Genomic DNA, 26,674 nt, shown 5'->3' on the forward strand with positions numbered 1-26,674 from the left:
GTGTGAATTGAACCAAAAGAAAGGATCGAACCAACCAAAGTGATGGACTTTTGAAACATTTGGTTTGGTCTGGTTTGGTCCTCGGCTTAACTCTTGACATTCGTGCCAAATCCGAACCCGGTCCAATTTCAGACCGCCACTAAAACTCCGCCGGTTAACAATATAAAACATGTTCGGTTTGGTTCATTGGTTCATCCGAACGGAACCGTGCACAGTTCTTGAGAAGAATCCTTCGTTTCCCCCATTGTTTTCACGATCTGAGAGGTGAATTTCGTTCCTCACTTCAAACAATTCCAATTTTGAGTCTCTTATTGGATGAGCACCTTCCGTACTTGAATCTTCTATATTTTTCCCGTTCTTTTTCTCTTTCATTTCGTCTCTGTGGAGATCAACAATGTGAGTTCCAATTTTCCGATCGTTAGGCTAAGACAAGCTGTTGATTCTCCGTCTTTTGTTTAATGGTTTTTCAGAATTTGATGTTGTAATTTATTTAGTATATCAATATGTTCATGTTTTTTCTCTTTTTATTTTTTTATTTTCCATTTTGTATGATTCTTTACGTAATCCTTTTTCTCCATGACTAAATTTATGATGCCGTATAGTTTGAAGGGAACTGAGTCACCTTTGGACTTCTATTTTGATTTTTGCTGTAGAATTTTCACTTTCCGGTATTAGTCCTAGTCTTCTGGGTTGGAAGATATAAGGCTAAATAACCGTATTTCAATTTCAATTTGGTACTTAATTGAGGCGACAGTTCTCACAAATATTTCTTTTATATTCATTCAAGTAGTTCGTGGTTTCTTAACTGATCAACATGGTTTCAGCTTCCTTGAGAAGGGAATGGCGAAGTTCAGGGATAGAACTGAAGATTTCAAAGATGTTGTGCGGCACTGTGCTATTTCGTTAGGGTATAATGAGGTTTGTATGCTTTCTTTAAAGTATATAGTTTAATGCTTGTTGATGTGAAATTTGGATCATGTATTTCTGGTGAAAAATTTTAGCTTGTTTAGCATGAGATGCGTGGATTACAATTGCTTTATATGTGTCCTAGTTCATTGAAGATGTCTTATCAGCATCAACCTCGAGTGTAGTTCGTGTGCTGCCACAACAAGAAACTCTTGTTATCAATTACTAATGTTTTAGTGTTTCTCTTGAGACGTCCTGATGTTAAGTACATTGATTCTTCAGTCCAAGTTGGCAGCTATTATGGCATCTTTCATTATTCAGAAACCTCGGCAAAGGTCACCTTTCATCAAAGCTGCCCTGAAAACGGTAGAACTATCAATATTGAAGTGTTTTGGTATTCCTTTTTTTTTCTCTTGAGAACTTAGTTGTATCTTAAACTTATTTCTTTTTAAGGTTTGTTTAATGAGTTGCGACTTCCCAATGTGTGAAAAAGATTTTCTCAGACACTAGTGAAACAGAAAACATAAATTTACATGCAGCCATCTTGTTTGACTTTTTTACTTGTCTCGAATCAGCTTGAAAGCATTGGTGCTCTTGAAGAGTTCATGTTGAAACATCAGAAGGACTATGTGGACATGTATCGCACAACAGATCAAGAGAGAGACAATATTGAACATGAGGTGAGCTATCCATCTACTTGGGAGATCTCTAAGTACGATATAAAAATACCACTCATCCAGTCTATATGGAAATAATAAGATTGCTAAAACTTGTGTCTAGAAAGAATAATTTTTAATCATGGACACACTTTGTTCTATGGATTAGCTTAGTTATAATTCATTTGGTACGATTTTTATGAAGGTAGAAGTGGTCGACGATTTTTTCCTTCCCATTTTTTCTTCCCACATATACATTTTCCTTTATTGGTTAGTCTAATAAAATAATTTTCATTCTTGGCACATTGTGATGTCAATAGCTTAATATGAACTTTATTGAATTTTGTTTTGAATACTTTATTGTCTGTTTGTATTTCCATAAAGTAATGTGAATATGTAAATATGTTACTTACAACTGTACTATAAGCAGGTAGCTGCCTTCATCAAAGCATGCCAAGAACAACTTGATATCCTAAAAAACAGCATTAACGAGGATGATGCACACTCCAAAGGATGGCTTGGTCCTAGGACTGATGATTCTAATGCTGATACCATTGCGCACAAACATGGGGTGGTGAGTGTCGTCTTTCTGTTCTTATTTGCTAGTTTATTTCACTTGTGCTACCTTGCACATTTTTCCAAACTACTTACCCTACTTGAGGAAGAACCGAGTCACTGAATTTTTTTGCCCTGTTGACAATTCAAATTAATTTGAAATTGTTTACCCCATTACGTTCTCTACTCTCTCATTCTTCTACCCGCTTAGACTCTATGAATTAAATATTTAGCATTGGCATTCTCCATATTTCTTATAAATTCCGAAGTCCTGGGCTCCTTCAGGGCTGTCACTATTGGTTGGATTGTCTTTCTTAAAAAGAGGTTGTTAGTCTTCATCTTTCCCAAATGTAGATAGTAGGGACATCCTTTTAGTGAAAGATTTTGCATACGTTGTTTTAGCGGTATTATTTTTCTTACCTTTTGAAGTTTTCTTTGTTTGATTTCAGGTTCTAATTTTGAGTGAGAAACTCCATTCGGTAACATCACAATTTGATAAGCTAAGAGCCATTCGGTTTCAAGATATCATAAGCAAAGCAGTACCAAGAAGAAAACTAAACCAAGTAAATAAACCACGTTCCGCCAATACCCCTGAGTATAATAACACAGAGCTGAGGGAACCTGATAATTTTGAGCATCAACCTGTCCGAGCCCAACAACTGTTAGATGATGAAACTCGTGCACTTCAGGTAATCAAAATATGGAGGCGAAACAGATTTTGATGAGAGTTCTATAACTTATTTACTTATTTATTTGAAAAAAAGATATTTTATTAATGGAATGAAATAATCCAAAGTGGTCCAAAAGGGGCCAGCATGGGATTGCAAAAGATGTCTCCAAGTTGCAGCAAAGGGAATTTAAACTATATCGATTAAAGGGATGTGAAAATTTTTGGAAAAGTTGTTGGATCATTTGTTTGTCGAATCCAGCTTTCTTCTTGATGTGTAAAAGTTGTGAACTTGGTTGTTTTCTTCCCAATTTGTAGGTTGAGTTAACTAGTCTTCTTGACGCAGTCCAAGAAACAGAAACTAAGATGGTAGAGATGTCTGCTCTAAATCACCTTATGTCTACACACGTTTTGCAGCAAGCACAACAAATTGAACATCTTTATGAACAGGTCAGCATTTTCCATTCTTATTATCTCGTTCTCTTCATATTATCTCTCAACTCTCAACGGTTATTGCAATTCCTTTGTAATTCTCTCATAATGAAATTAAGTTGAGCACTATTCTTGTTTCTTATAAGTACTAAACTACCTATTTGTGTTCTTTTCTTAACTTACTAATTAGGCCGTTGAAGCTACGAAGAATGTCGAGCTTGGTAATAAAGAACTTACCCAAGCAATTCAGCGGAATAGCAGCAGCAGAACCTTCCTTCTGCTTTTTCTATTTGTGCTCACTTTTTCAATTCTCTTTCTTGATTGGTACAGTTGAGGGATCGGTTGTTGTATCACATTTATGTTATACGTTCATATAGAAGGAAAAAAATGCGGAAATCACTGATGGAATTTAGACAACATTTTTGTTACTGCAAATTTTTTCTTTCATATACAGATTCAAATAGTTACAATGTAAGTGAATTCCTAGGTAAATGTCTTCTTTTTCTTTTTGGGGATCGTATAACAATCTTCCATGAAGAAACTAATCTACTCGAAGACTGGCTTTTCATTTGCCAGTTAATACAGGAGCGAACCATCTGCCACTTCAATTTCTCGAAATTCCCTGCATTCACTTGTAGTTGCTGAAGTGTGAGGTTTTCCTGACCAAGTGTACCAAACCATTGTCTTTCCGTGTATGACTTTTTTCAGCCTCAAGACTTGCTTCCCTTCTTCGAGCTATGCCTCTCATCATCAGACTTGTGGCAGATGCAACCAGGATACGGATTGGCATAGAAGTTTTCCTCCAGTTTTGAAGATTTCCCGGGGCGTCTGGGATATGGTAATCCCATTCTCTCTTTATGTAATTCTTTAACTTTAGAAGAAAACACTTCCCAGCTTAACTCACCACTGTCCAATTGGTCTATCAAATTCACAAAGCTTGTCCTGAAAATAGATGATATCGTCAGATTGCTACAAAAGCGCTTTTCTAATTCATTTTTTCTTTTAGTTTTCATTGGGTTGAAATTATTGCACCCTGTAGACTTATATTCTCTAGCTGTCACATTCCTTTTAAGAACTTGAGACCAAGTTACTTTTGGACTTTTGCTTTGGCGACCATACCCATTGTAAGAGATCTCACGAAAGTACTAGTAAAGGAGTACTGGCTCAATTGACAGGATTTAGTTAATTTAGGATTTTAGTATTCTCATTTAGTATTTGTGTCTTCCTTATTTTAACTTTATTTGGATTTAGACTATTGATCTGTCTATCTCTATACCTGTCAGGGCTTATAGTTTTCCGAAACCCTTCAAATCTCCTGTGACCTTGGACAGCTTTAGCCATGTTCCCATCATAGGTGTAAACAAAAACATCACTCTCTACTGCTACAACGTAGTCTAAAGCAGCCAACTGGTTCTGATATTGTTGCATAGGCTGCAATTCCTCTTCGGTTGCCAAAGATGAATGCGTGAAGATATTTGGATACTTATCTTGTAGTGGTGTAATCCCGTCCTTGCTGTAAATCTTGCCAGCAACAATGTAGATATTTGTATCAGAAGGATACCCCATTGCCTCAAGAAAGACAGCTACCTCTCTTGGTGTCATGGGACATTCCCCTAGTAGTCTTTGCTGGGTAGCATTTATGTCTTTAACCTTCCAGTGTCTTACGTGAAACCTTAGGTCCATCAGCTCTTCATCTTCCTCTTCAGTAAGGTTGTGACTGCAGCCTGTGAACGCCAACATGTCCTTTTCATATCTACAATCAAATATATTTGCTATCAGGAACATATTGAACTTTCGGGATTCTCCGTCTCGGTAGCTGCAGCCAACTTGTGTCTTTTTCTTACCTTAAGTGCAAAGCTAAATAAGGTTTTCCATTACTTCTGAGTCTTTCAGCTAGCTTGTTTCCAAGCTGTTCAATATTGTTATTGAACCTTAAAGCTTCATACATTGCTCGACATCGTAGTTTCTGAATCGGTTCTGCGATACCATTGTTGGCTAATCGAGAATCTGTATGGGTCAGGCGGAGAACTTTATGTTGCTTCAACAAGGATGCCATATGTACTCTATAATATCGAGGCTGCATATATCAACACTTTAGAATGACATTTTTTTTTTAAAACTGAGAGGGAGAGAGAATGAAAGAATCAATGTCACCTTGGACCAAGAAACTGGTGCAGTATCAAAGGGTTGGATACTTGCAAGTTTTGAGGGAAGAGACTCTAATACATGAACTTCATCCCTCAAGACATCAATGAAGTTTTGCCAATTGAAGATATCTTTAAAATCACTGTGGAAAATGACATTCTTATAATTAAATAACTCAAAATAGTTTTTATCTTTGATTATAAGTAACTCTAAAAAGCTAACGAAAACTACCTCGGATCGGTCCAAAAGGATTTGTGATCCAAAGAAGGAAGAACAAGAGTTGCATTCATGAGTTTTGCTATAGCAACCAAGTCACTTATCTGCATATAGTTATGATTAAGCAAACAAACTAACAATAAAAACTTATACATTTTGAATAAAAAATGAAAACGAAACAGACCCCAGTTTTCATCTGATTCAATCCACCATTGGCTCGAGCGAGAAGGTAGCCCTTTGTTTCGTCATCACTCCCTGTTATTAACACATAACAAATATTTAAAATGTGACTATGTCGTAATGAATATGTTCAAATAAAATACTCAACAATAAATTTAACTAAAAGAAGAAAAATGAGATGACTTCTTTGTCCCTGGATATCTCTACTTACATGGTTCGTTCTTTGTTACATTAATGCATTTGTAATAGTCTTCGCTTTCTGGTTCCTTCCATATCTCTGAAACCTAACTACCATAAACCAATGGTAAAATTTTAGACTACAACAAAAACATTAGGCAACAATTATTGGAAAAGGGCACGACAAAATATTGTAACCTGAAGCTTTGGGTGGATTGTTTTAACAAGATCAGCAGAAACATCCTGTTCTTGGCTCAAAGCATTGTTTGTTTGGTACATAGTCTTTTGAGGAACAACAATGAAATTAGCAGCACGACCTCTAGTTCGATCCTTCCCCATCATAACCCCCATTTCTTCATAAGAATTAAGCAACATGAACTTAACAAACAAAGATATGGTTGAAAAGGCCAAAAGCATCAAGCAGCCAACTGCATAAAATCCTGGCCGCCGCAAGTGTGGATGAACATGACGGCGGAAGGACGTGACATGTTTAACGACGTCGACATCAACACCGCCAAGTTTCTCACCATCCTCGTGATCGAATTCGAGCACCCTTCTTCTCGTCATGAATTGAAAGAGGCTTTCTTAAGGTTGAATCTTCCGTGTGCATGAAATTTGGTTTAGAGGGTGGACATGTCAAAAAATATAGAACCAAAAATATGGTTATAAAATGGAAGAGAAAAGGATTTGACGGTTTATTTTTTATTTTTTAATTTTATTCTTTTCTATTTTAATTATTATTAATTTTTGAATGGTTGTGGGGAAATTATGGGAACCGAATTTTGAGGAATAACAAAGGCTTTTGAGTTGCTCATTATCATCCCATGTTTCCACCATTTTTTTTGTTCTTCAATTTCCCTTACGATTTAATTAGTAATTCATTATTATGTACAATTCAACACTTTTGCATTTTGCTAAATGTGATCTCTTCTAATTATGGATATTTAATGGTTGGTAGAATTTTATTTCCTCCTAGCTTGAATAAAACTAAAATAAAAAATCACTTGTGCTTTTAATAAGCCAGATTGATCAAAATTTTGGAGTCTTTTGTTTGAATTGTATATATAGAAATATAAGTTACAAGAACTTGAATCATAATATAACATTTCTTGTCTATCAGTTTGTGATTATAAAGAATGAGTTAAAAACGAGTTCTATAAATTTAAATTAGTTTGAATAATGTTCCTTCGTATTTAAAAGACATATATTGGGTGGTTAAAAAAAAAAAAATAGAAGATATTCCAACCAATTAATTCAAGTAAATATTTATGAAGAAAAAAGAAAAAGCTGAAGGACAATGTAGTGTATACCTAAGGAAATTAGATGGAGAAACTAGCTACATATTAGGTTAAAAAGTAGACCGATATTTGTGAAATACGTCCTAAACTTTCGTCCACAAAATTTCTAGATCATATATAATATTAGGTGGTTATGATTATTTTGTGATTGCTTATTATTGATAAAAAAAAATTTGTAATTATTAGTTGAGTATATATAAATTTAACAAGGTGTTAAATAGATTATAAAGGTTGATCCAGGAATACATATTAAACTTTGGAGTTGATGAAGTTAAGGTGGAAGGTTAAAGTATTTTGATAGCATAAAGTAATTGTATACTATCAAATCCTTCATGAGGAAAATATATAAATCAAATGAAATTAGAAACAAAATGCTACAAAAGATGGGGCAACTCAAAACCTTCATTTTCTCAATACTTACTTTGGTTTTTGATGTTAATTAAACTAAACTAAAATATAAACTCAACTTAAAATTAAAATTAAATGGAAAGCGAACCCCTTTTAAAATAAAGTAAAATGAATCAAACAATTTGATCAAATTTTCGATTAATAATTATCGCTTCTTTTTCCAAATAAGTTATGGATATTACTACTAGTATTTGTTTTCATAGTAAACTAAATAGATATATATATATATTTTTATGGTTTATGATGTTGGAATCTTAGCTAATTAAATAATCACTCTAATAATATTCTTAATCCCTTCCTGATGGCATCAGTGAACACGGAAGTTACTTCAATTGCAAAACAAGAGTCTGTTTATTTTGTGAGATCTTCGAATTGAGCAGTTGGAGATGGAATACTAGGAATCCTCTGTACTCTTTTTTTTTTCTTTTTGAACTTATTCATTTATGCTGTTTGATTTTTTAAGATGCTTTGATACCCGTACGAAGTTCATGACTTAGAAAGTGTTGCCCTTTGTCAACGAGATTGGCAAAGGAATTGTAGGAAGGTAGATCAGAAGGGATGAAGGTCAATTGGGTTTAGAACTTTAAGAACACAGTTTGGTAGTCCATTTTCGAGCACCCTTTTAGAGCGAGCGGTTTTTGAATAGTTCTATGGACTTGGTTCTGTCTACAGCTTTTAAACACTTTACTCTTTCTTACTTAGTTTTGAAATTGGAAATCTCTATTGTACTCACTTTTAGGTGCTTTATTTGATTATGTCGATGAAGAAATTGTTTCTTATCTAAAGAAACGAAGAAGTTTGATCAAATAGAGTTGGTATCACTTCAATCTAAAATAAGTCCACCATGTTTAAAAGTATGGTAACTTTTTCATTTTTCAAATTGTTTTTGCTTGTCCTCTTTCTTCAGATTTAACAATGAGTTGTGCTAGTTTATAACTAGGTCTGTTACAGCTCAAATGATTTAAGTTTATAAAAGTGCAAGTATATAACTTAAAGGTTATAATATTTTAGTTATCTCATCTAAAATGTCTCAGATTCCAATTCATCTGCCTTCCTGCTATGTGATGATCTTAAAAGGAAAAAGAACACCAATTGTAAAGCCAAGGAAAAAGAGTTCTTGTCTTTTTTTCAATTATTTACCAAACCATCCGAACTCCAAAAGACTGGCTCCCACTTCGAATCTGTCGAGAAATGTTGCCTAAATTCATCATGATATTGTTAGTTTATGAGGAGGGTCCACCTTTCCCTCCATAATCCTTGTCGTCATTATTGCCACATTATAGTGAATATTCCATAGGATTTTGTGATACCCTCAGTTCTCCTCGTTGCAAATTCCCTTTTAGATTTCCATTCAAATCAGCCTATTGAAAACGTATACGATCACGCGGCCGATGGTTCAACTTTTTTCAAGCTTCAATTCCAAAAATTTGTCCTCATTTCAACAGATGACACAGATCTTAATCTTTTCACCATCTCCAATACTTTCCCCTTTCAATGGTTTCCTCCATAACTTGTGTTTTCAGAGTCATTGTGTCTTGATCCTCTGTTTCTCTTGGGTGTTCAATATGTTGATTTGTTAGCCATTTTCATTTTGGGTGTTACAGGGAGGGAGCAGAGATGGAGGAAAAAGATAATTTGTTGTTCAAGACAACATGTGTGGGATAAATCATTGCTTCAAAGCAATAGTGGGTTTAGAAAAATTAGAGCTTCCAATTCAACAGCAGGAAGTTATGGCGGATCTGCTGAGATATCTAAAGGTCAACCGCTGGCATGGATTTCCACATGGCCAAACAAACAGGTTAGTAACTTACAATTTGCAGCAATCCCCAACCTTTCTCTCTCCATAATTTCAAATGATCCTTATTTATTTTTTGTTTCCTCACCATTACGTTTCTCAGATGCTGATGATGCCTTTTAGTAAGGTCAACTCCAAATTTTGCATATCCCACACTCTTCTCAATTAAGTTTGCAATTACTTTTTATAACTTATTCAAAGACCCGCAAAATAAAAATAAAACTTTATATATTCTATAGATTTTCTCAAAAGAAAAAAAAAAAGAAAAAGAAAAAGAAAATTGAATATAAATGTTTTCCGGTGTGTTTATATATACTGACTTTTTGAAAAAACAAAATCCATCCATTTGGCTTATCTAACATTACATTTGGTTGAAGGTGGTGAAGAAGAAGAATGAGGATAAGGAAAAAAAAATAGATCAAACACATATTCATAACTTCACTCAACCATGACATTACCAAAAAAGTCATTTCACATTTTTCTTAAAGAATGAGTTTGTCATGTTATTAGTTGTTCTTTTAGAAGCCTATATTTTAATTGCATTTTTTTTTAAATGGTTTATCTAAGTAAAGTAATCAATGGTAGAACTGCACTCACAAGCAATGACTTTAATGGTAGAATTTTGGACATACTCCAAACTATAGCTTTTGATCTCAATTAGCCAATAAAATCTATCTAAGTGAACTTATATTAATATATATTAATAGACTTGGAGAAATTATTTTAAAAAACAAAACTGTTAGAAAATATTTATAAATATAACAAAATTATGTAGATGGATAAAAATAAAATAAAATTTAAAAATTGAGTAGATTTTATATAGAAATGTAGTTAAACAAAATTAATATAGAAGGTGTGAGTTAACTAAAAGAAAAAATTAATATGAAAGACGCAATCAGTAACAAAATGAAGAGAAATAGGAAAAGAGTAAGTTACGGTCACAATCTCAACGCATTTTCCTATTGCTTTAAAAACTCTCTCTTTGTGTGGAGAGAGAGAGATTTGCAGAGAGAGAGAGAGAGAGAGAGAGTGATTCCTCATCGGTGAGGTCATCCTCAAAACTCCACCTTTACACCAGTTTAACGCTGCTTCCATTTTCTTTCTGTTTCTTTCTTTCTCCTTTAACGCTTCCTTTCTACTTCACTTTTCTCTTTATTATTTCGAACAAACTCACTCACCCCATTCTCTATTGATCCATTCCTCTCATACATTCCAATGCCCAGATCCCTCCATCGTCATCACCATCACCATCTTCTTCTTCACTTAACTTAGTCCTCGATTTTTCCTTGATATTATTTACAGACTCAGCCTTGTCATCAATACCCACCTCCCAAAATGAAGGGTACGAGTCGTTTCTTCACGATCGGCCTTGTTGCCGCTTGGTATTCCTCCAACATTGGGGTTCTCTTGCTCAACAAGTATTTGCTCTCCAACTATGGTTTCAAGTACCCGATCTTCCTCACCATGTGCCACATGACCGCCTGTTCTTTGCTCAGCTACATTGCAATTGCTTGGTTGAAGCTCGTTCCTCTCCAGACTATTCGATCTCGCGTTCAATTCTTTAAGATCTCTGCACTCAGCTTCATCTTCTGCATCTCTGTTGTCTTTGGTAACATTTCGCTTCGTTATCTTCCCGTCTCTTTCAACCAAGCTATTGGAGCCACCACCCCCTTTTTCACCGCTGTTTTTGCTTACCTGATGACCTTGAAGCGGGAGGCTTGGCTCACTTATGTCACGCTCATTCCTGTCGTCACTGGGGTTATCATTGCCAGCGGGGTATGAACTCTTCTTTTTCTTTATTTTCCCACTAATTTCTTTCTTATTCTTTGCTTGCCTAATTGCTGTCCTGTTTTATTACTTTCAATTATGGGGTTCTTTATGAGGAATTTAATGCTCTTATTCTTTTTGTTTGACTTGAAATTGGTAGTTTTAACGGTGAAACAGTTCCTTACCTAATACCTACCGTTTGTTGCGCTCTTTCCACTATACCCAAAGATGTACGTATGTATTCTGGAGTGGAAGTAGATGCTTTCTGTTCCGCGTTTTACAATTTTGACTGGGTATATCGTTATGGGAGTGGAAGTAGAAGGTTTATTTTCCACTTTTTACAATTTTGCCTGGGTATATCGTTATGGGAGTGGAAAACTACTATTTCGACATGGGGTTTCGGTAATCATATATTTGGACTTGAGCTGAGATTGTTTCTTAGCTCATTGTGTGAGTTTAATGAAGATTCCTAGTCTTTATGTTTGTTGGATAAGGGTAAGATAAAATTGATGCTCCGTGTGTGTTTGTGTTTATTTAATCAGTCTTTTAACAGTGTTAAGTTTCTCAATTTCTTATCTGGTTTCATTTTGTTCTATTGTATTGTCAATATAGTATGAAATTAAAGAGAGCACATGCTTTGTCTCTTACATTTTATTATCATGGCAACAGGGTGAACCAAGCTTCCATCTATTTGGGTTTCTGATATGTGTTGCAGCTACCGCTGCAAGAGCTCTCAAATCTGTACTTCAAGGAATTTTGCTTTCTGCAGATGGGTATGGATATTTCTTAAATTTCACTCTTCTATTTAATATCATTGTACTTCTTTTTTTCTTTTTTAAACGGTAAATTTCTAACATTTAATGTTCCTATACGGCCTTTGATCTTATACAGAGAGAAGTTGAATTCCATGAATCTTCTTTTGTATATGGCTCCTATGGCTGTTGTTTTCTTGCTTCCTGCAACACTTATCATGGAACATAATGTGGTTGGTATCACACTAGCGCTTGCTAGAGATGATATCAAGATCATCTGGTACCTTCTTTTCAATTCGTCGCTAGCATATTTTGTAAACCTGACCAATTTTCTGGTCACGAAACACACCAGTGCGCTGACCCTTCAGGTATATTTCCATTTTGGTTGTGTGCTGATGCTTTGCTACTGTTCATAATATGCCTGGATTGAAGTTAATTTATATGGAATCATATCTTTAAAAAAGACGAACTTGTTCACGGCTTAACTTTCTATATTCTTGGTTGATTTGAGATTGACTGCATTGTTAAAAAAAAAAAAAAAAAACAAAAAGAATTTGCATTGTTGAAGTGAAACATGATTATTCAGGTTCCTTGTGAGTGGGCAAAGGGTTTTACTTATAAACTAATAAATTGTGATGAATTTAACTATTCACTATATTCGTAGTACTTTTTCTGTGTATGGGGCTCTCTCCCTATGATTGTAAAATTTGAAATCAAGATCTTCTGCTTTAATAAATTAAAAGCATAAGCAGATAAAAATAGTATAGTAAATTTAATCATCTGAAATATTTGTCAAGTCTTTATTTTGATTAGTTGTTTGTATTTGGGCAACTGTCCTAGCTTTATCCTATTGCTGAGGCAGGTCCCAGATGGTTTTCAATTGCTCATCTGTAGGGACTTATTTTTTCATATCGAATGAAGGGGGGAACTTATTCTGATTTCCTCTTATAACCACTCACCTACTTTCTAATGACCTAGCGTGGGTAAAAGGATTTCACTTGTAGGGATCAACCTCCATATTTTTTAAACTTTGATCTTTAGTTTGTGAGTATTGTTAGATCCCACAGTTTTTAAAGGCCTTGAAATGTTCTTAACCCTAATATTTAACTTAGTAGGTAACCATTATTTAGTGATTAGAAATACAAGTATCAAACGAGAATTAACTTGATGATCATATCTTTGTAGCCTCAAGTCAAGCATTGATATACCCCATTTTTCTGCCAATTATATGACAAATAAAACGCTAAAGGGCTATGCGTTTGTTTGCAGCAACCGTGTCATTTTGTAGAAAAATACAGATGTCCTATCAATGTCAGGTACACACATGTACCTTCAGAATGTTCTAAGAATTCTCATTTCTTTTCTGTCTCTTTCAGGTACTAGGAAATGCAAAAGGAGCCGTAGCTGTCGTTGTTTCCATTTTAATCTTTAGAAACCCTGTCTCTGTTACCGGAATGTTCGGTTATACACTCACAGTTATGGGAGTCATTCTCTACAGCGAAGCAAAGAAACGAGCAAATAAAAGTTGACCAAACCAAAACTCAAAGTGAGTTGCCATTGTTTGTTTTGTTTCCGAATCAAATGGGAAATCTACTTGCAGCAAAGGGCACCAATGCTTATTAGTGCCATAAAATTTTTTGCCCTTTGTTTTTATGTTTGCCTTTTTTTTACTCAGAAGCATAGAAAAAAAAGGCTTCTTCTATATTGTATTAGCAACAAAGGGGGGAATAGTTTAGGAATAGAAAGTTCAAAATAAGTGAGACAACGTAAGTCTGTAACTCAGGTTGAGCTATGGAGGAATATTATCATTCTTTCAGGATCAGGAGAAGGCATTGTATAATTGGATGGCTACACAATCATTTTTCTATTAACATTTGTTATATTTGTTAATTAATGAAAAAAAAAAAAAAAAAAAAAAACCATCACTCTCTTGCTGTCTCTCCCAGCCCCTCCTGCCAACGCTTTAGGCTCACTTTCTCTCATAATTCAAACTTGATTTCAATGGTGACGCTTTGACGTTCACAATAATACAGAAAAAATAAGGATCAGAGGGAAATCTGGAACCAATTGGGGAAATGTAGAGCTAAAGCACCAGCAAATAAACAAATAATTCTAAAAACTAATAAGCTTTTTCCCCATGATTTTAACATATGGCCATTTTTTTGTTTGTTTGAGTTCGATGGCACATGGAGGTTGGAGTATTGAGGGAGGTTGAGTATTGAGTAGAATCATACTTCTAACTTTTTGATCAAGAGTATTAGTTGAATTATACTAGGTTGGCAGCTTGCACAAACTTTTTAGAATCACTTTTTCAAAAATGTTAAAAGACTTAAAAGTGTTCGTCCAAATAGCAAAAATAGAAATATTTCAAAGTTAATTGGTCAATGAGAATGACAATGATGATGCTATTCTTGGTAACAACGCAAAATAAAGGCTTACTCGGTTGGATATGTTTGATTGTTTCACCATCACCTAAACTCTTTAATGTGTATGAAACAATCCAGCCAACACTTTCAACTATCCTCACCCATGGCCAATTTCCTTTTTCATGACGGTTGCCTATCAACTTTTCTTTTGTTGGTCATTTTTCTGTGATCGTTGACTTATTATTTTTTGTTGTTTTGTGATAATTGTTATTGGTCAACTTTTGTCAATCATTTTTCTGTGACTATTATCGGTCAACATCTGATTATCATTTTATAGTGACTGTTCCATTCACCTTAAACCAACATCCTCGATGATCATTGTCGAACTGTCAAACTGCTCCACGGACAAATTCTATATGTGTATGTGTGTATATATATTCTACTCTATTACAAATCAAACAAATTTTTACCTAATAACACTTTTTTTTTTTGTCAAACACTTGTTTTCTTTTCCAGGAGTTTTTTAAAAAAACATGTATTTTTTAAAAATATTTTTTTATCAAGTTATTCCAAACCAACCCTAAGTAAATTATGCACACTGGCCATTGAGATTTACCCTTATTCATTATTTACAAAAATGTCTACTGAAAAAAAGAGCTTGATTAGAATAAATTTGTTTGTTTTAACTCACTTTTAAAATCATTTTTTAGCATTAACTTGTGCATGGCATCACTCACTTCCCTCACAAAATTGTGGTTACACTTTCCCTTTTTCTTCACATTTTATTTCTAGCCCACAATATCTGCAGCTTGGTCTTTATAATCAAATCTCACTCCATGGTATATATTCAATGATCACGTGTTAGTTCCCATATATCATAATATCACATTGCCGAAAAAATCATTCCAGAATATGTTTCATCCCACCTTATGGTGTCCATTAGAAGAGAAATCTCTTTTTGTTGGGTACTCAATATGCAGCTTTTTGGGCTACAGGATGAAAAAAAAACCTTACAGCAAGATCAAGAGAGTTCCTATTCTCGCCATAAATACTTTTTCGTGCACGGAAACACAATGCATAATGCTCAAAACATGCAAATATGCAAGTCCTGAAAACAATATATAAGGTTTGCACCTCAAATATCGATCAAATTCAACAGTTTGCCCAAATAAACACATGAGCCGAAATGATGGTAAACATATATATTTTTCCTTTACCCTTCTTTCCCATCTCAATACCATAAAAATTTAAGTTAAACACATTCATGTAAAATAGAGAGTTAAGTCCGAAACCGTGAATGATGATGATGATATAAGAATTGGAACTTTAAGCTTCAGGAACCGGGGCAGCGGAGCGCTTCATGGATGCAGACTTGATCAGGTGGTTGTAGCTTCCCTTTTCCTTGAAAAGCTGAGAGAAGTGGTGTTTGCAATATAGAATACCCTCTAATGCTGCATAGTTTGATGGGGATAAAGCACACCCTCCATGAGAGCACTTAAAACAGGACTTGTGATAGGATTGGCTTTCAACCGTTACCTGCAAGTATTTTTAATAACAAATTCATATAATCCTCTATAAAACTATCTACTGTTTTTTCTGAAAGTAATATGAGATGAATATTTGAATGTATGCAACTAAGAATATTCACTGATCCCAAATGACACTGTTCAAATTTTGTATCACAGCTTTATAGCAAAACTTATAAATATTTTTAACATTGAACCCAACTAATTAGTCTGCTCCAACAGATGTTCCCTCTTCCTTTTGTTGAAGGGGAAGAAGGGGACAATGAATTATTTGTCAAGATCTCAGTAGGTGGTTTACCTTCTCTAATGGATAGACAGTTTTGCCACAAGTAGCACATTTGTCTTGAGTACCAGAAAACATGCCAGCAGCTTTGCTAGGTGACCTAGTCTGCAACATGTTAGTGGTTACAAGAATCAGAGGCAATACACAGCATAATTTTATCTACTTGGAGAGAGCTCCCAAATATCAAATTACAATTGATTACAACAGGAAATTACCAGCTCTGGGGTTAACTTCTCAGCTGACTTGGCAGCTGTTGAAAATAACACTCAAAAACAATTAAACATGTGAAAGCAAAATTTTTGCGAAGTGAAACATAAATCTAACTGAAAGAAGATCAAAACGTACGTGATTGGAAATTTTTGTTGAAATTGCCAGTCTCTTTGAAGAGCTGCTCAAAATGAGGCTTACAATACAGAACACCTTCCATTGAAGAATAATTGCTCAGCTGAAGGCAAGCAGAGGCCAGTGTTATAAACAGTAAGATAAAGTTCCATCTTTAAAATAAAAACCACCATCCAATCCTTGTAGAAAATCTCTTGCTATTGTTCAAATCAAGATCAGGAGTTATTGTATTTAATATTTTACCTCCTTTGAACAGTTAAACTATACTTGGGAACATTTGATATGTAGGTTGTGATAGATATACTTGAGGCAGAGGTTAATACCACAATCAAATATCCTTTAAAAATTAGTTTGGCAAGAGCAGAAAGCATATCAAGAATACGTGTATAAGAATATCTATATGCATTATAACCAATAAACTTAAACTTATAAATTTAGTTGTCAATTAACATGGTATAGCTATCAGAGTTTCTAAAACACATACAAAAGAATAAATATATCTTAACCCTTTGGTTCAAAGATGAGAATCCAACTCAAAACATACAAAGCAATACCTTTAGGGTCCCTTTGCAGTGGCTGCATTTGAAGCAAGATTTATGGTAGGAAACTCCATCAGCAGAGAGCTGCTCTACAGGGTAGACAGTCTTCTCACAGGCCTTGCACTTTTGTTGTGTGCCAATGAAAGACATAGCTAAGCCCTTGGAATTAGATCTGACCCTTTTTCACCCAACCAATCAAGATGACAAGCAATCCCCAACTCTCAAACCTAAGTTCCTTTCTCTGTTTTGTTAGATCACAATCATAAAAAAACTACATTAATCAAACTAAACACAGATACCCTTCAAATCAACTTCTGTTTCATGAAGAAGAAAATGCAAAAAAAAAAAATATAATAATAATAAAAAATCCACCAGAGAGAGATTAACTTAAACTCCCGATCCCATTCAAGATTAGATCATGATATTCCAACAAAACAAACATGAACCTGAAGCCAATAAACGCACCCAGAACCAACACTGTTTAACAACAAAGATCTTAAAGACGAGAAATCAATCGTGATCTTGGGAGTTGGGAGCTGGAAATGTGAAACAAAACGGAGTTAAAATCACAAACCTGAGATAAGAACTTGGAAAAACGGTGGATCTGTAAACGAAAAGGGCCAAAACAAAGAACCCAGAAGCGAATTCGTGGGAGAAATCGAAGGTGGGGAAAGGGTCGAGAGGAGAAAGGAAGAAAGATCGAGGGAAGAAGAGAAAAACAAGTAAAGGGATTGGATTGGACCCCCTTTTTGGCGCAGCGTAGTGGGAGTTTTATGTTCGAATTTGGGATTAATAATAAAGAGAAAAATTAAAGAAAGATTTTTATTGATTAATGTAATCTGATTACAACGCATTAGAAGAAATAATTAAAAAGGAAGAACAGAAAAGAAGATAAAGATCAGGTTGGCAAGAAAGAATTGTGACCCACCATTAATTTTGGCTTCTTCAACCACTGAGTTATAGCTGTTACCACCACGCGCCTCCTCCAGACGCCATTGCCATGGCTCTTCCTTCTTCGCTGTAACCCCCAAAATATTCAACCGTTGACCCTTTCAACCTGGACCCCATCCATTATATATAGTATAATATACATATGTGTATACATATATACATATATACACATATATGTATGTTCTTCACTTCTTCATTTTTCTTCTCATGTTTATTGTTTTTCCAGCTTTGCAACAGACTTTTTTACTTTTAAGAATTAAAATTGTATGATAGTTTAGTTAGTTAAGATTTTTTTTTCTTTTGAGACATAGTCGGTCAAGATATTAATGACTTAAACTTTTGTGTTTATGTTCATGATGTTATATTTTTAAAAGTTCAAAAATAAATTAGCTTATTAAGATACTTTACTTTTCCATTTCAAAATTAATTTTCCATTTAATGTTTCCCAATATCAACTTAATTGATTTTGTCTGTTTCTTTCCTTCCATGCAAAAAATGAAACCAAAAAGTATAAAATGGGATGATAAGTACTAACACGGCAAACATCTCAATATTTAATACAATTGAATCTTCAATTTCTAGACAAAATTATTCTAAAGCTAAACTCAAATTAGTTAGAGAAATTGAGTTGTTTCACGAGGGATTTATAATTTGTATTTTGTAAGTTTTTTTTTGGTCATTAAAGTTCTAGATTATGTTCTTGGTTATTTTGTTCAAGGTTGTTTACATTAAGAGGGGAGGAGAATAAAGTACTTTAAGAACTTTTTTTTAATATAGTAGCTAGTTTGATCGTGTTGTATTTTATGTATAACGAAAGCTAATGCACTAGTGACTTTCAAACAATATTATTATACATAAAAGTAGTTGAAGAATAAAAATATTTTAAAAGCATATGCACAAATATCCTTATCAAACTTTTATTATTGAATTTAAATGGACTAATTTAAAACTTTTATAAAATGTTGAAGATTTTTTATTTTTATTATTACAATAATTGAGGTAGAGGATTTGAATTATGAATGCAACACCGTTAAATGTCAATTGAACTAAATTTTTGATTAGTTTTAAAGAAAAATAAATCAACCTTGTTAGTCAATTTTTACCTATACAAAAATATCATGACTTCATTAAATAAAAGTCTAACACAATAGATCTCATTTTTGTTTACAAAGAATTCACGATTTTGAATGCTTTTAATTATGGGATGAAAATCAAACTATTAATCCCAAATTCTCTAAATGTTTATTATCAACTAATAGGTTGGATCAATTAGAAGTGAAGGTTAAGGTATTTAAGGATTTACATTTTAATATGCATTTCAATTTTTATTTATTAATAGCTTCTAATAAAAATAATATGGAAGAGAATAATATTGAACATGGAACCAACTATAATGAAAAGTCAAATGGATGTTGAAAATATCTAACTTTTAATTGGAAGGAATAAATATAAAAGAAAGAATGGAAAGATGAAGACAGTTGTGTGTTTATATACTAACAATAATACTTTACATTATATATAAAATGGGCAGAGTGGAAATCTTCATGTTCGATATTGTCCCTTATCTTTAGATATCTATCTACTATATAAATAGTTGTTCTACCATTTATGATAATAGAATGTCTAACGAACCAAACATAAATGTGTTTGATCATACAATGCTATACGATTTCATGAAAAAAGATTGTTTGGTATTTAATTTATGAAACTAAGTTTGATAATCATAAAATTAAATAATAAATATCAGTCAATATATTGATAAAAAATATATTATACTTTTAATGGTAAATATTTAAAAGTTGCATAGTTTATAATTAAAACAAGTGGTCTTTTACAAAATATAACAAAATGGTAAAATATTTATATTGTATAGAACAATTTTAAAAACAAAAAAAAAATCATGAGTCCACAATGAAAAATACAAAAAATGACCCGCGATTAATTGATCATTCGAGTGCGTCATATATTTGGCTAAATGACTTTTTTTCAAGATTATTTGGTACACGGTCGTCAATATCTCAACTATTTTTTCGAAGATTGTTTATATTTGTTAGATATGGTTGTAGTCAAATCTAAATGTGTATTAATATCCAACTATTTTTATTCAAGTGTACCAAGATTTTTTATATTTAGTATACAATCCTAGACAACCAAATAACAATTTGAAAAAAATAAAAGAAAGGTAGACATTTTATATTTGGTATACGATCTTAAACCAAATAACGGTTTGAAAAAAAAATAAAAGAAAAAAAAGACAATGGAAATGGTAAGAAAAATTGGAGAAAAAATAAAAAGAAATGACAAACTTGAAAAATTTTAAAAAAATTTGGTGACCTTTTAATTTTGTTACATCTATTATAAATATTTGGATGTTTTTGTTATATTTATGAAAATTTCATTTAAAACTAATTAATTAATATATTTAAAAGCACATCAAATGAATTATGGTTGAATTTAAAATTTTGACAAATTAAATTATGCAAAACACAAGCTCAAGTCCATAATGAAAATTATAGATGGACATAACCCAATTTAAGTTCGTGGTGAAAATTTAGTCTCAAGTTAAAAGTTCAAGTCCATAAAGTAATTAGGTCCAAGTCCACCTAAATGGTAAGTGCCAATTCATATACGAAATGAGAAATTTGGCGAATATCAAACTTCAATGACTATCAATTACAATTACCCTATCACATATGTATTATTAGACATAATGTTTTAGCACAATAAATAACAAGAAGTAATAGAATAAACTGAGTCGAGTGCAAATTGATGTGTGTGCAAGGGAGAATTTGCTAATGGAAAGAAAAGTTCAGTAATTGAAATAGTTCAGCAATGCCAATTCAATGCTTTTATGTTAGCCATACTAAACAAAGACTCACAAATAGTCAAATTCCTAACTCACTTACAACACAATGCTCCTTCTAAGTATGAGATGATCCATTCACTTGAACCAATGCTTCACCTCCAGCACAAATTTGAGATCCAAGCAAACTAACTCATCTAGGCTACTTCTAAGTAAAAGACTACTCAACTTCCACCAATAAGTGTGAGAGAGAAAGAAAAACAATTTAGGTCTCCCTAACAACAATATAACAATTATGTTTCAAATGTAACCATTTTTACACAAATTTATAGCATAGTCTAAATGGCTACCTACATCAAACTCATCACACTCCATTCACAAAGCTATTACCACACACAGAAGGAGGAAATGTAACCATATAAACATAAAGACATCACATCTGCTAACAAATTTTACCGTTGTCAAACTCAATACTTGCTTAATGATTAGTCCATCACACCATATATATATCAAGATCCTTGTTAGGAAAGCTTTTGTGCGGAAATAAACCTTTGGGAAAGGCAGAAAGGAAAGTGATGCAAAAAAATGTATATACACTAGATGGCAAATATATTTTTCGAATAAAACTTGTTTATCAAGGCATAACAAGTTTGACATACAAAAGAACATTTTGTTTTGACAGAAAACATAGGCACCCAAAACTACAGCAGTTATTGGTTCACTAATGTGGCATTTAAGAAACAAACATTTTCCTAAATGATTGTTAACTTTTCAATTGTGAATTTAAACGTAACTTTAAGGATCAATTTGAAACAAATTACGAAATTAATGAACTAAAAAGTATAATTTTCTCACAATTTTAAAACATAATAATTAGAAATTAGAAATAGGGGTTAAAAAGAAAAAAGAAAAGAAAAGAAAAGAAAGAAAGAAAAGTCTTTTTCTTCAATTATATTGATGTGGTAGTTAAATCACAAACTTAATCCCTTGAAGTTCAAAAGAGGGGAGAGAGAGACTTGAGACTTGTATAAAAATAAGGGATTGCTTCACAAGCTGTAAAAACTTAGACATATTAATTAAGATGACAAACAATCCTTGTTCTTTCTCAACTAAGTAACCTTCAACTCAACTCGCGATCTTGGTTATAATTTTCTCTTATTTCATGTGTAGTTATATAGACTATATAACCTTCCATATAAATTCCTCAGATACTCCTCATCAACAAAAGTGTGGATTAATTTCTTCAGTTAAATAAATGACTCATTAAACACACAATTATTAAAACTCCTTCATATACAATCTATGATTTAACTATAATTATCATCGCACCTTCTTGAATAGTTGACCTCCAAAATGATGATTTTAGCAATTAAAATAGTACAGCAAAATTTTGATGATAATCCTTTCACAGAATGGAGTAAAAGAACAGCTAGGAAGTAAGTTTCAAGTGGACATTAACATTAATAATATGGTCTTTAAGACATTATGTCATTGTGTAACATCCAAGAAAACCAAACAAAAGTAATTTTCAATATGGGTTTGATTCTATATTTTCACCTACCATTTTAAAAAGACATGACATGACACTCAAATTTCTTCCTCTATAAAAAGTTCTTTCAACCAATTTTTTTTTTGTTCAAGATTATCCATTTATCTAGAAATTAACAGAGAGAGGAATTATGAGATGCATTATTGTTTTTATTACTCTTTTGATAGTATTGTCTTGCGGTGTTGTGGTTGAGTCTCTTGTCCGTCATTATAGCTTCATAGTTAAGTTATATAACTTTCATTCCTTCTTCATTTCTTTGGAGGCTAAAACCAAAACAAATTTTGTAACTGTCAAAAGTGTGTTTGTGCAGGTTTTGTTGAAGAATGAAAGGAAGGCTTGTGGAAGGAAGGATATTATGACCGTCAATGGGAAGTTTCCAGGACCAACTCTTTACGCTAGAGAGGATGATACCGTCATTGTTAGAGTCACCAACAGAGCTAACCACAATCTCACCATCCATTGGTTTCAACTTTCATAACCTTTAAATATTTCATTGAGTTTGAAGTCTTATCCGTGCTATTTATCATTATTATCTTTTGTGCTATTTCTCTAGTTTATTACATTTTCCAGCTCTCTCATGCTATCCCCTCCCAAATAAGGTCTTTATTACATGTATGTATTGTAGCCTTTACATTAAGTGTCTTGTCTCAATCAAAATCACTGCTTGAGGAATAAGGTCTTGCCCATTTACAATGTTGTTCACGGTATCAACGGTTTAGAAGCTTTTCTTTTTGCTTTGTGGTGAAGGCTCGTTATCATCTTTAAAGAAAAATCTAGTCGTTACTCCATTTGTAACTCTTTCATAGCTATCAAACAACATAAATATTTGCGTCCTTTTTTACGGTTCATCTTTTCTTTGCTTTTCAATGTCATTTATGTTGCAACATAACCTTTTAATTTTTTAGAAGGTAGTATATGTCTCATTTCTAATGACATATATGGCAGGCATGGGGTACGACAACTCAGAAGCGGATGGGCAGATGGACCTGCATATATCACACAATGTCCAATTCAACCAGGCCAAAACTATGTCTACAATTTCACTCTAAGTTCTCAAAGAGGAACCCTTCTTTGGCATGCTCATTTCTCTTGGATTAGAGCCACAGTTCATGGCGCCATTGTCATCTTCCCCAAGCATGGTGTTCCTTATCCCTTTCCCCATCCATATAAACAAAAAACCATTATTTTAGGTGAATTGGGTTTTTTGTTAATTACAAATGTATTAACTGTTGAGTTATATGCCTTATATGTTTTGTCTTTTGTTGTATTTAGGCGAATGGTGGAAGTCGGATGTGGAAGCTATGGTCAACAAGAGCACACAATTAGGCCAGCCACCCAACGTATCAGACGCCCAAACAATCAATGGCCACCCTGGCCATGTTCCCGGCTGCGCTACTAAAAGTGATCATCAAACCAACACCTGAAAACAAAAAATTCTAAGAACCCATTCCATATTTATTTGGTCTTTTTGTTTTTTAAATTTTAGCTCATCTCTATTTTTTTTTTTTAAAAAAAAAAAAGTAGTTTATTTAGTTTTTGGTTTTTTATTTTTAGAAATTAAGTCTATTTTCACTCTATTTCTAATAATAGCTTTTATATATTTTTGAATTTGAGTCCAAATTCAAATCCAAAAATCCATTTTTTAAAATGTTGTTTTCAAAGGATTTTAAAATGTTGTTTTCAAATATAAGAAAATTTTAGTTTCTATCGAGATTAATAGATTCGTATTAGTGTCTATTATCTCAAGACATTGACAAACATCAATAAAAGTATCAATTTCTATATGTAGATCATCGAAAAATTCTAAAATTTTTCTATGCCTATAAATATTTCCAGGTAGAAAATAAATTATGAAACAATAGAGTTAGTACTTATAAGCTTAATTTTTCCTAACTAAAAAAAAATAAAAAAATTATCAAGCAAAGCATGAAATAAGTAGTTTATAAAACTTTGATTTATTTTTTAAAGTTGACTATTATAATTTCATCTATTTTGAATTTTTAGCCAATTCCAAACCAAAAAACGATTTTTCAAGGGTTGTTTTCAAATATACCGAAATGAATGAAAATATTCGAAGTACTTATAAAACTTGGTTTTGTTTTTCAAATTTGACTATTATCATTTTATCAATTTTGATTCTTTAGCCTATCTCAAACTCAAAGATTGATTTTTTAATGGGTTATTTTTAAATATAACAACATGAATGAAAAAATATATTTATGAAATATAACAAAATGAATGAAAATATATATTTATAAAATATTACAAAATTTTAATTTCTATAGATGGTTGTGTGATATTCTAAAACTTTCCTAGGTTTATAAATATTTTTTAAAATAATTAAAATTTCAAAACTAAAAATAAAAAAAGATGAAATGATTATAAAGCAAAATATGAAATAAGTAGTTTATAAAACATTGTTTTTGTTTTTAAATTTTGCCTAGCATGTCTATGAATTATGCAAATCATAGAGAGAATAAACTTGATGTTAAAAAGCAAAAAAAACTATGAAAGGGAACTAAAATTGTTTTTCAATTATGAAGCTTTTGTCATGGAGTTAAAAGATATTCACTTTGTAACGTAATATGATGAATGTTGCAGGAGGCTTCACATTACACGTTGAAACTGGCAAAACTTATCTTCTTCGCATCATAAACGCAGCTCTAAACGAAGATTTCTTCTTCAAAATCGCATCTCATCATTTCACCATTGTTGAAGTCGATGCTTCTTACACTAAACCTTTCAAAACAAACACCATATTCATAAGCCCAGGTCAAACCACAAACGCTCTTGTTAGAGCTCACAGACCCATCGGAAAATACTTAATCGCAGCTTCCCCTTTCATGGATGCCCCTGTTGCAATCGATAACTTAACGGCAACAGCTTTTCTTCGCTACAAACGAACTCCCAAAAATTCCCCAATTGTTTTCACACATATCCCTCCTCCAAATTCAACTCTTTTAACGAATCAGTTCACTGATTCTTTACGAAGTCTCAATTCAGAGGAATACCCAGCAAAAGTTCCATTGTTCATCGACCATAATCTGTTTTTCACAGTTGGAGTTGGGGTTAATCCTTGTGAAACTTGTGTTAATGGGGTGAGACTTGTGGCGGCGGTTAATAATGTAACGTTCTTAATGCCCCAAATTTCACTTCTTCAATCTCACTACTACAACATTCCAGGGGTTTTTACAGATGATTTTCCGGCAAATCCACCGTTTGTTTACGATTATACCGGTAAGCCACCTACAAATAATCAGACTTCAAATGGAACAAAGGTTTATAGATTGCGATTTAACTCGACGGTTCAATTGGTGCTCCAAGACACTGCTGTGATTGCTCCAGAGAGTCATCCTATTCATTTACACGGATTCAATGTATTCATCGTCGGAACGGGATTGGGAAATTTCGATCCGATCGAGGATTGGAAAGGGTTTAATCTTGTTGACCCAGTTGAGAGGAACACTTTTGGTGTGCCAAATGGAGGGTGGATTGCCATAAGATTCAGAGCAGATAACCCAGGTGAAAAGAAATCTAGCTCTTCTGTTTCTTCCTTTTGTTATGGTTTTTGGCTCTGAATTTCATTTTTTTTTTTTTTTTTTTTTGGTGGGCAGGGGTTTGGTTTTTGCATTGCCATTTGGAAGTGCATACAACATGGGGATTAAGAATGGCGTTTTTAGTGGAAAATGGAGAAGGTCCCAATGAATCTTTGCCGCCGCCCCCGAGTGATCTCCCTCAATGTTAGGATTTCTCTATTTTGTTAAGAAGGATTGAAAACAGAGCTTAGAATTTGGTGAAGGGGAGAGGATTGATTTCTCGTTGTGTTGTGTGAGAAAATCAAAAGAATGAAAAAGATTTTAAAAAACCGAAAAAGAGAGGGAGAGAGAGAGAGAGAGAAGGGTTGAGAATGAAGAATGTGTTGTGTTTTGGTGTATTATTTCGAATTATATTTCAGAGGGGTTTTCTTTAAGCTCAAAATGGAACAGAGGATTTGAATGAATAGGACGTAACAAGTGAGTTTGTCGTTTCCTATACCACATTTTGTAAGTTTTTTAATATCAAATTGACATTTTTCAAAAGAATATATTTCTTTAGTATAGGCCGTAACAAGTGATTTTGTCATTTCCTACCCTTACATTTAGAATGACATTTTTTCTCAAATGAATATATTTCTTTCTAATCCAATAGAATGTATCTAACACGAAATATAAATGTAGTATATGATGTTGCTTTATTTACAAATAATTGCTTAACAGTAAACAAAAACTCGAAAGAAAACGAAATACTTATAGATGAATCAAGTTCGGTGCAATATCACCTATATCTATGATTTTGTATGCTTCATCAAACAAACTTCCCTA

General features: G+C 33.1%; 5 protein-coding genes across 9 annotated transcripts; 3 read left to right on the forward strand and 2 right to left on the reverse strand.

The window, feature by feature from the left end:
- LOC101207161 (syntaxin-81) lies at window positions 1-3,665 on the forward strand. Of its 3 annotated transcripts, none has more exons than XM_004138388.3 (8): window positions 1-264; window positions 825-918; window positions 1,189-1,272; window positions 1,482-1,586; window positions 1,993-2,136; window positions 2,567-2,806; window positions 3,103-3,234; window positions 3,407-3,665. In XM_004138388.3, the coding sequence occupies exons 1-8, from the start codon at window positions 170-172 to the stop codon at window positions 3,548-3,550; spliced, it is 1,038 nt and encodes a 345-aa protein (XP_004138436.2). In that variant the 5' UTR covers window positions 1-169; the 3' UTR covers window positions 3,551-3,665. The 3 variants fall into 3 exon arrangements, with proteins under 3 accessions (XP_004138436.2, XP_011656400.1, XP_031742433.1); XM_011658098.2 differs by having other exon boundaries at window positions 259-396; XM_031886573.1 differs by lacking the exon at window positions 1-264 and having other exon boundaries at window positions 1,052-1,272.
- LOC101218990 (O-fucosyltransferase 19) lies at window positions 3,497-6,714 on the reverse strand. Its single transcript, XM_004138525.3, has 8 exons — window positions 6,133-6,714; window positions 5,969-6,041; window positions 5,762-5,832; window positions 5,593-5,681; window positions 5,371-5,503; window positions 5,061-5,293; window positions 4,493-4,969; window positions 3,497-4,158 (listed from the first exon to the last, which is right to left on the reverse strand). The coding sequence occupies exons 1-8, from the start codon at window positions 6,499-6,501 to the stop codon at window positions 3,927-3,929; spliced, it is 1,677 nt and encodes a 558-aa protein (XP_004138573.1). The 5' UTR covers window positions 6,502-6,714; the 3' UTR covers window positions 3,497-3,926.
- A 2,268-nt stretch (window positions 6,715-8,982) lies between these two features.
- LOC101206922 (probable sugar phosphate/phosphate translocator At3g11320) lies at window positions 8,983-13,872 on the forward strand. The gene is made up of 6 exons (XM_004138387.3): window positions 8,983-9,137; window positions 9,245-9,438; window positions 10,738-11,211; window positions 11,872-11,975; window positions 12,094-12,322; window positions 13,331-13,872. The coding sequence occupies exons 1-6, from the start codon at window positions 9,032-9,034 to the stop codon at window positions 13,481-13,483; spliced, it is 1,260 nt and encodes a 419-aa protein (XP_004138435.3). The 5' UTR covers window positions 8,983-9,031; the 3' UTR covers window positions 13,484-13,872.
- A 1,458-nt stretch (window positions 13,873-15,330) lies between these two features.
- LOC101206678 (LIM domain-containing protein WLIM2b) lies at window positions 15,331-18,077 on the reverse strand. 2 transcript variants are annotated; one of them, XM_011658099.2, is made up of 6 exons: window positions 17,939-18,077; window positions 17,026-17,251; window positions 16,475-16,574; window positions 16,345-16,379; window positions 16,145-16,234; window positions 15,331-15,856 (listed from the first exon to the last, which is right to left on the reverse strand). In XM_011658099.2, the coding sequence occupies exons 2-6, from the start codon at window positions 17,158-17,160 to the stop codon at window positions 15,647-15,649; spliced, it is 570 nt and encodes a 189-aa protein (XP_011656401.1). In that variant the 5' UTR covers window positions 17,161-17,251; window positions 17,939-18,077; the 3' UTR covers window positions 15,331-15,646. The 2 variants fall into 2 exon arrangements, with proteins under 2 accessions (XP_011656401.1, XP_004138434.1); XM_004138386.3 differs by having other exon boundaries at window positions 17,585-17,939.
- A 4,324-nt stretch (window positions 18,078-22,401) lies between these two features.
- On the forward strand, window positions 22,402-26,423 carry LOC101218762 (laccase-22). Of its 2 annotated transcripts, none has more exons than XM_011658101.2 (6): window positions 22,402-22,533; window positions 22,624-22,775; window positions 23,259-23,503; window positions 23,586-23,714; window positions 24,915-25,835; window positions 25,928-26,423. In XM_011658101.2, the coding sequence occupies exons 1-6, from the start codon at window positions 22,444-22,446 to the stop codon at window positions 26,056-26,058; spliced, it is 1,668 nt and encodes a 555-aa protein (XP_011656403.1). In that variant the 5' UTR covers window positions 22,402-22,443; the 3' UTR covers window positions 26,059-26,423. The 2 variants fall into 2 exon arrangements, with proteins under 2 accessions (XP_011656403.1, XP_031742849.1); XM_031886989.1 differs by having other exon boundaries at window positions 23,259-23,452.
- Window positions 26,424-26,674: the final 251 nt, after the last annotated feature.

Source organism: Cucumis sativus, chromosome 6, assembly GCF_000004075.3.
Source record: "Cucumis sativus cultivar 9930 chromosome 6, Cucumber_9930_V3, whole genome shotgun sequence".
Taxonomy (NCBI): domain Eukaryota; kingdom Viridiplantae; phylum Streptophyta; class Magnoliopsida; order Cucurbitales; family Cucurbitaceae; genus Cucumis; species Cucumis sativus.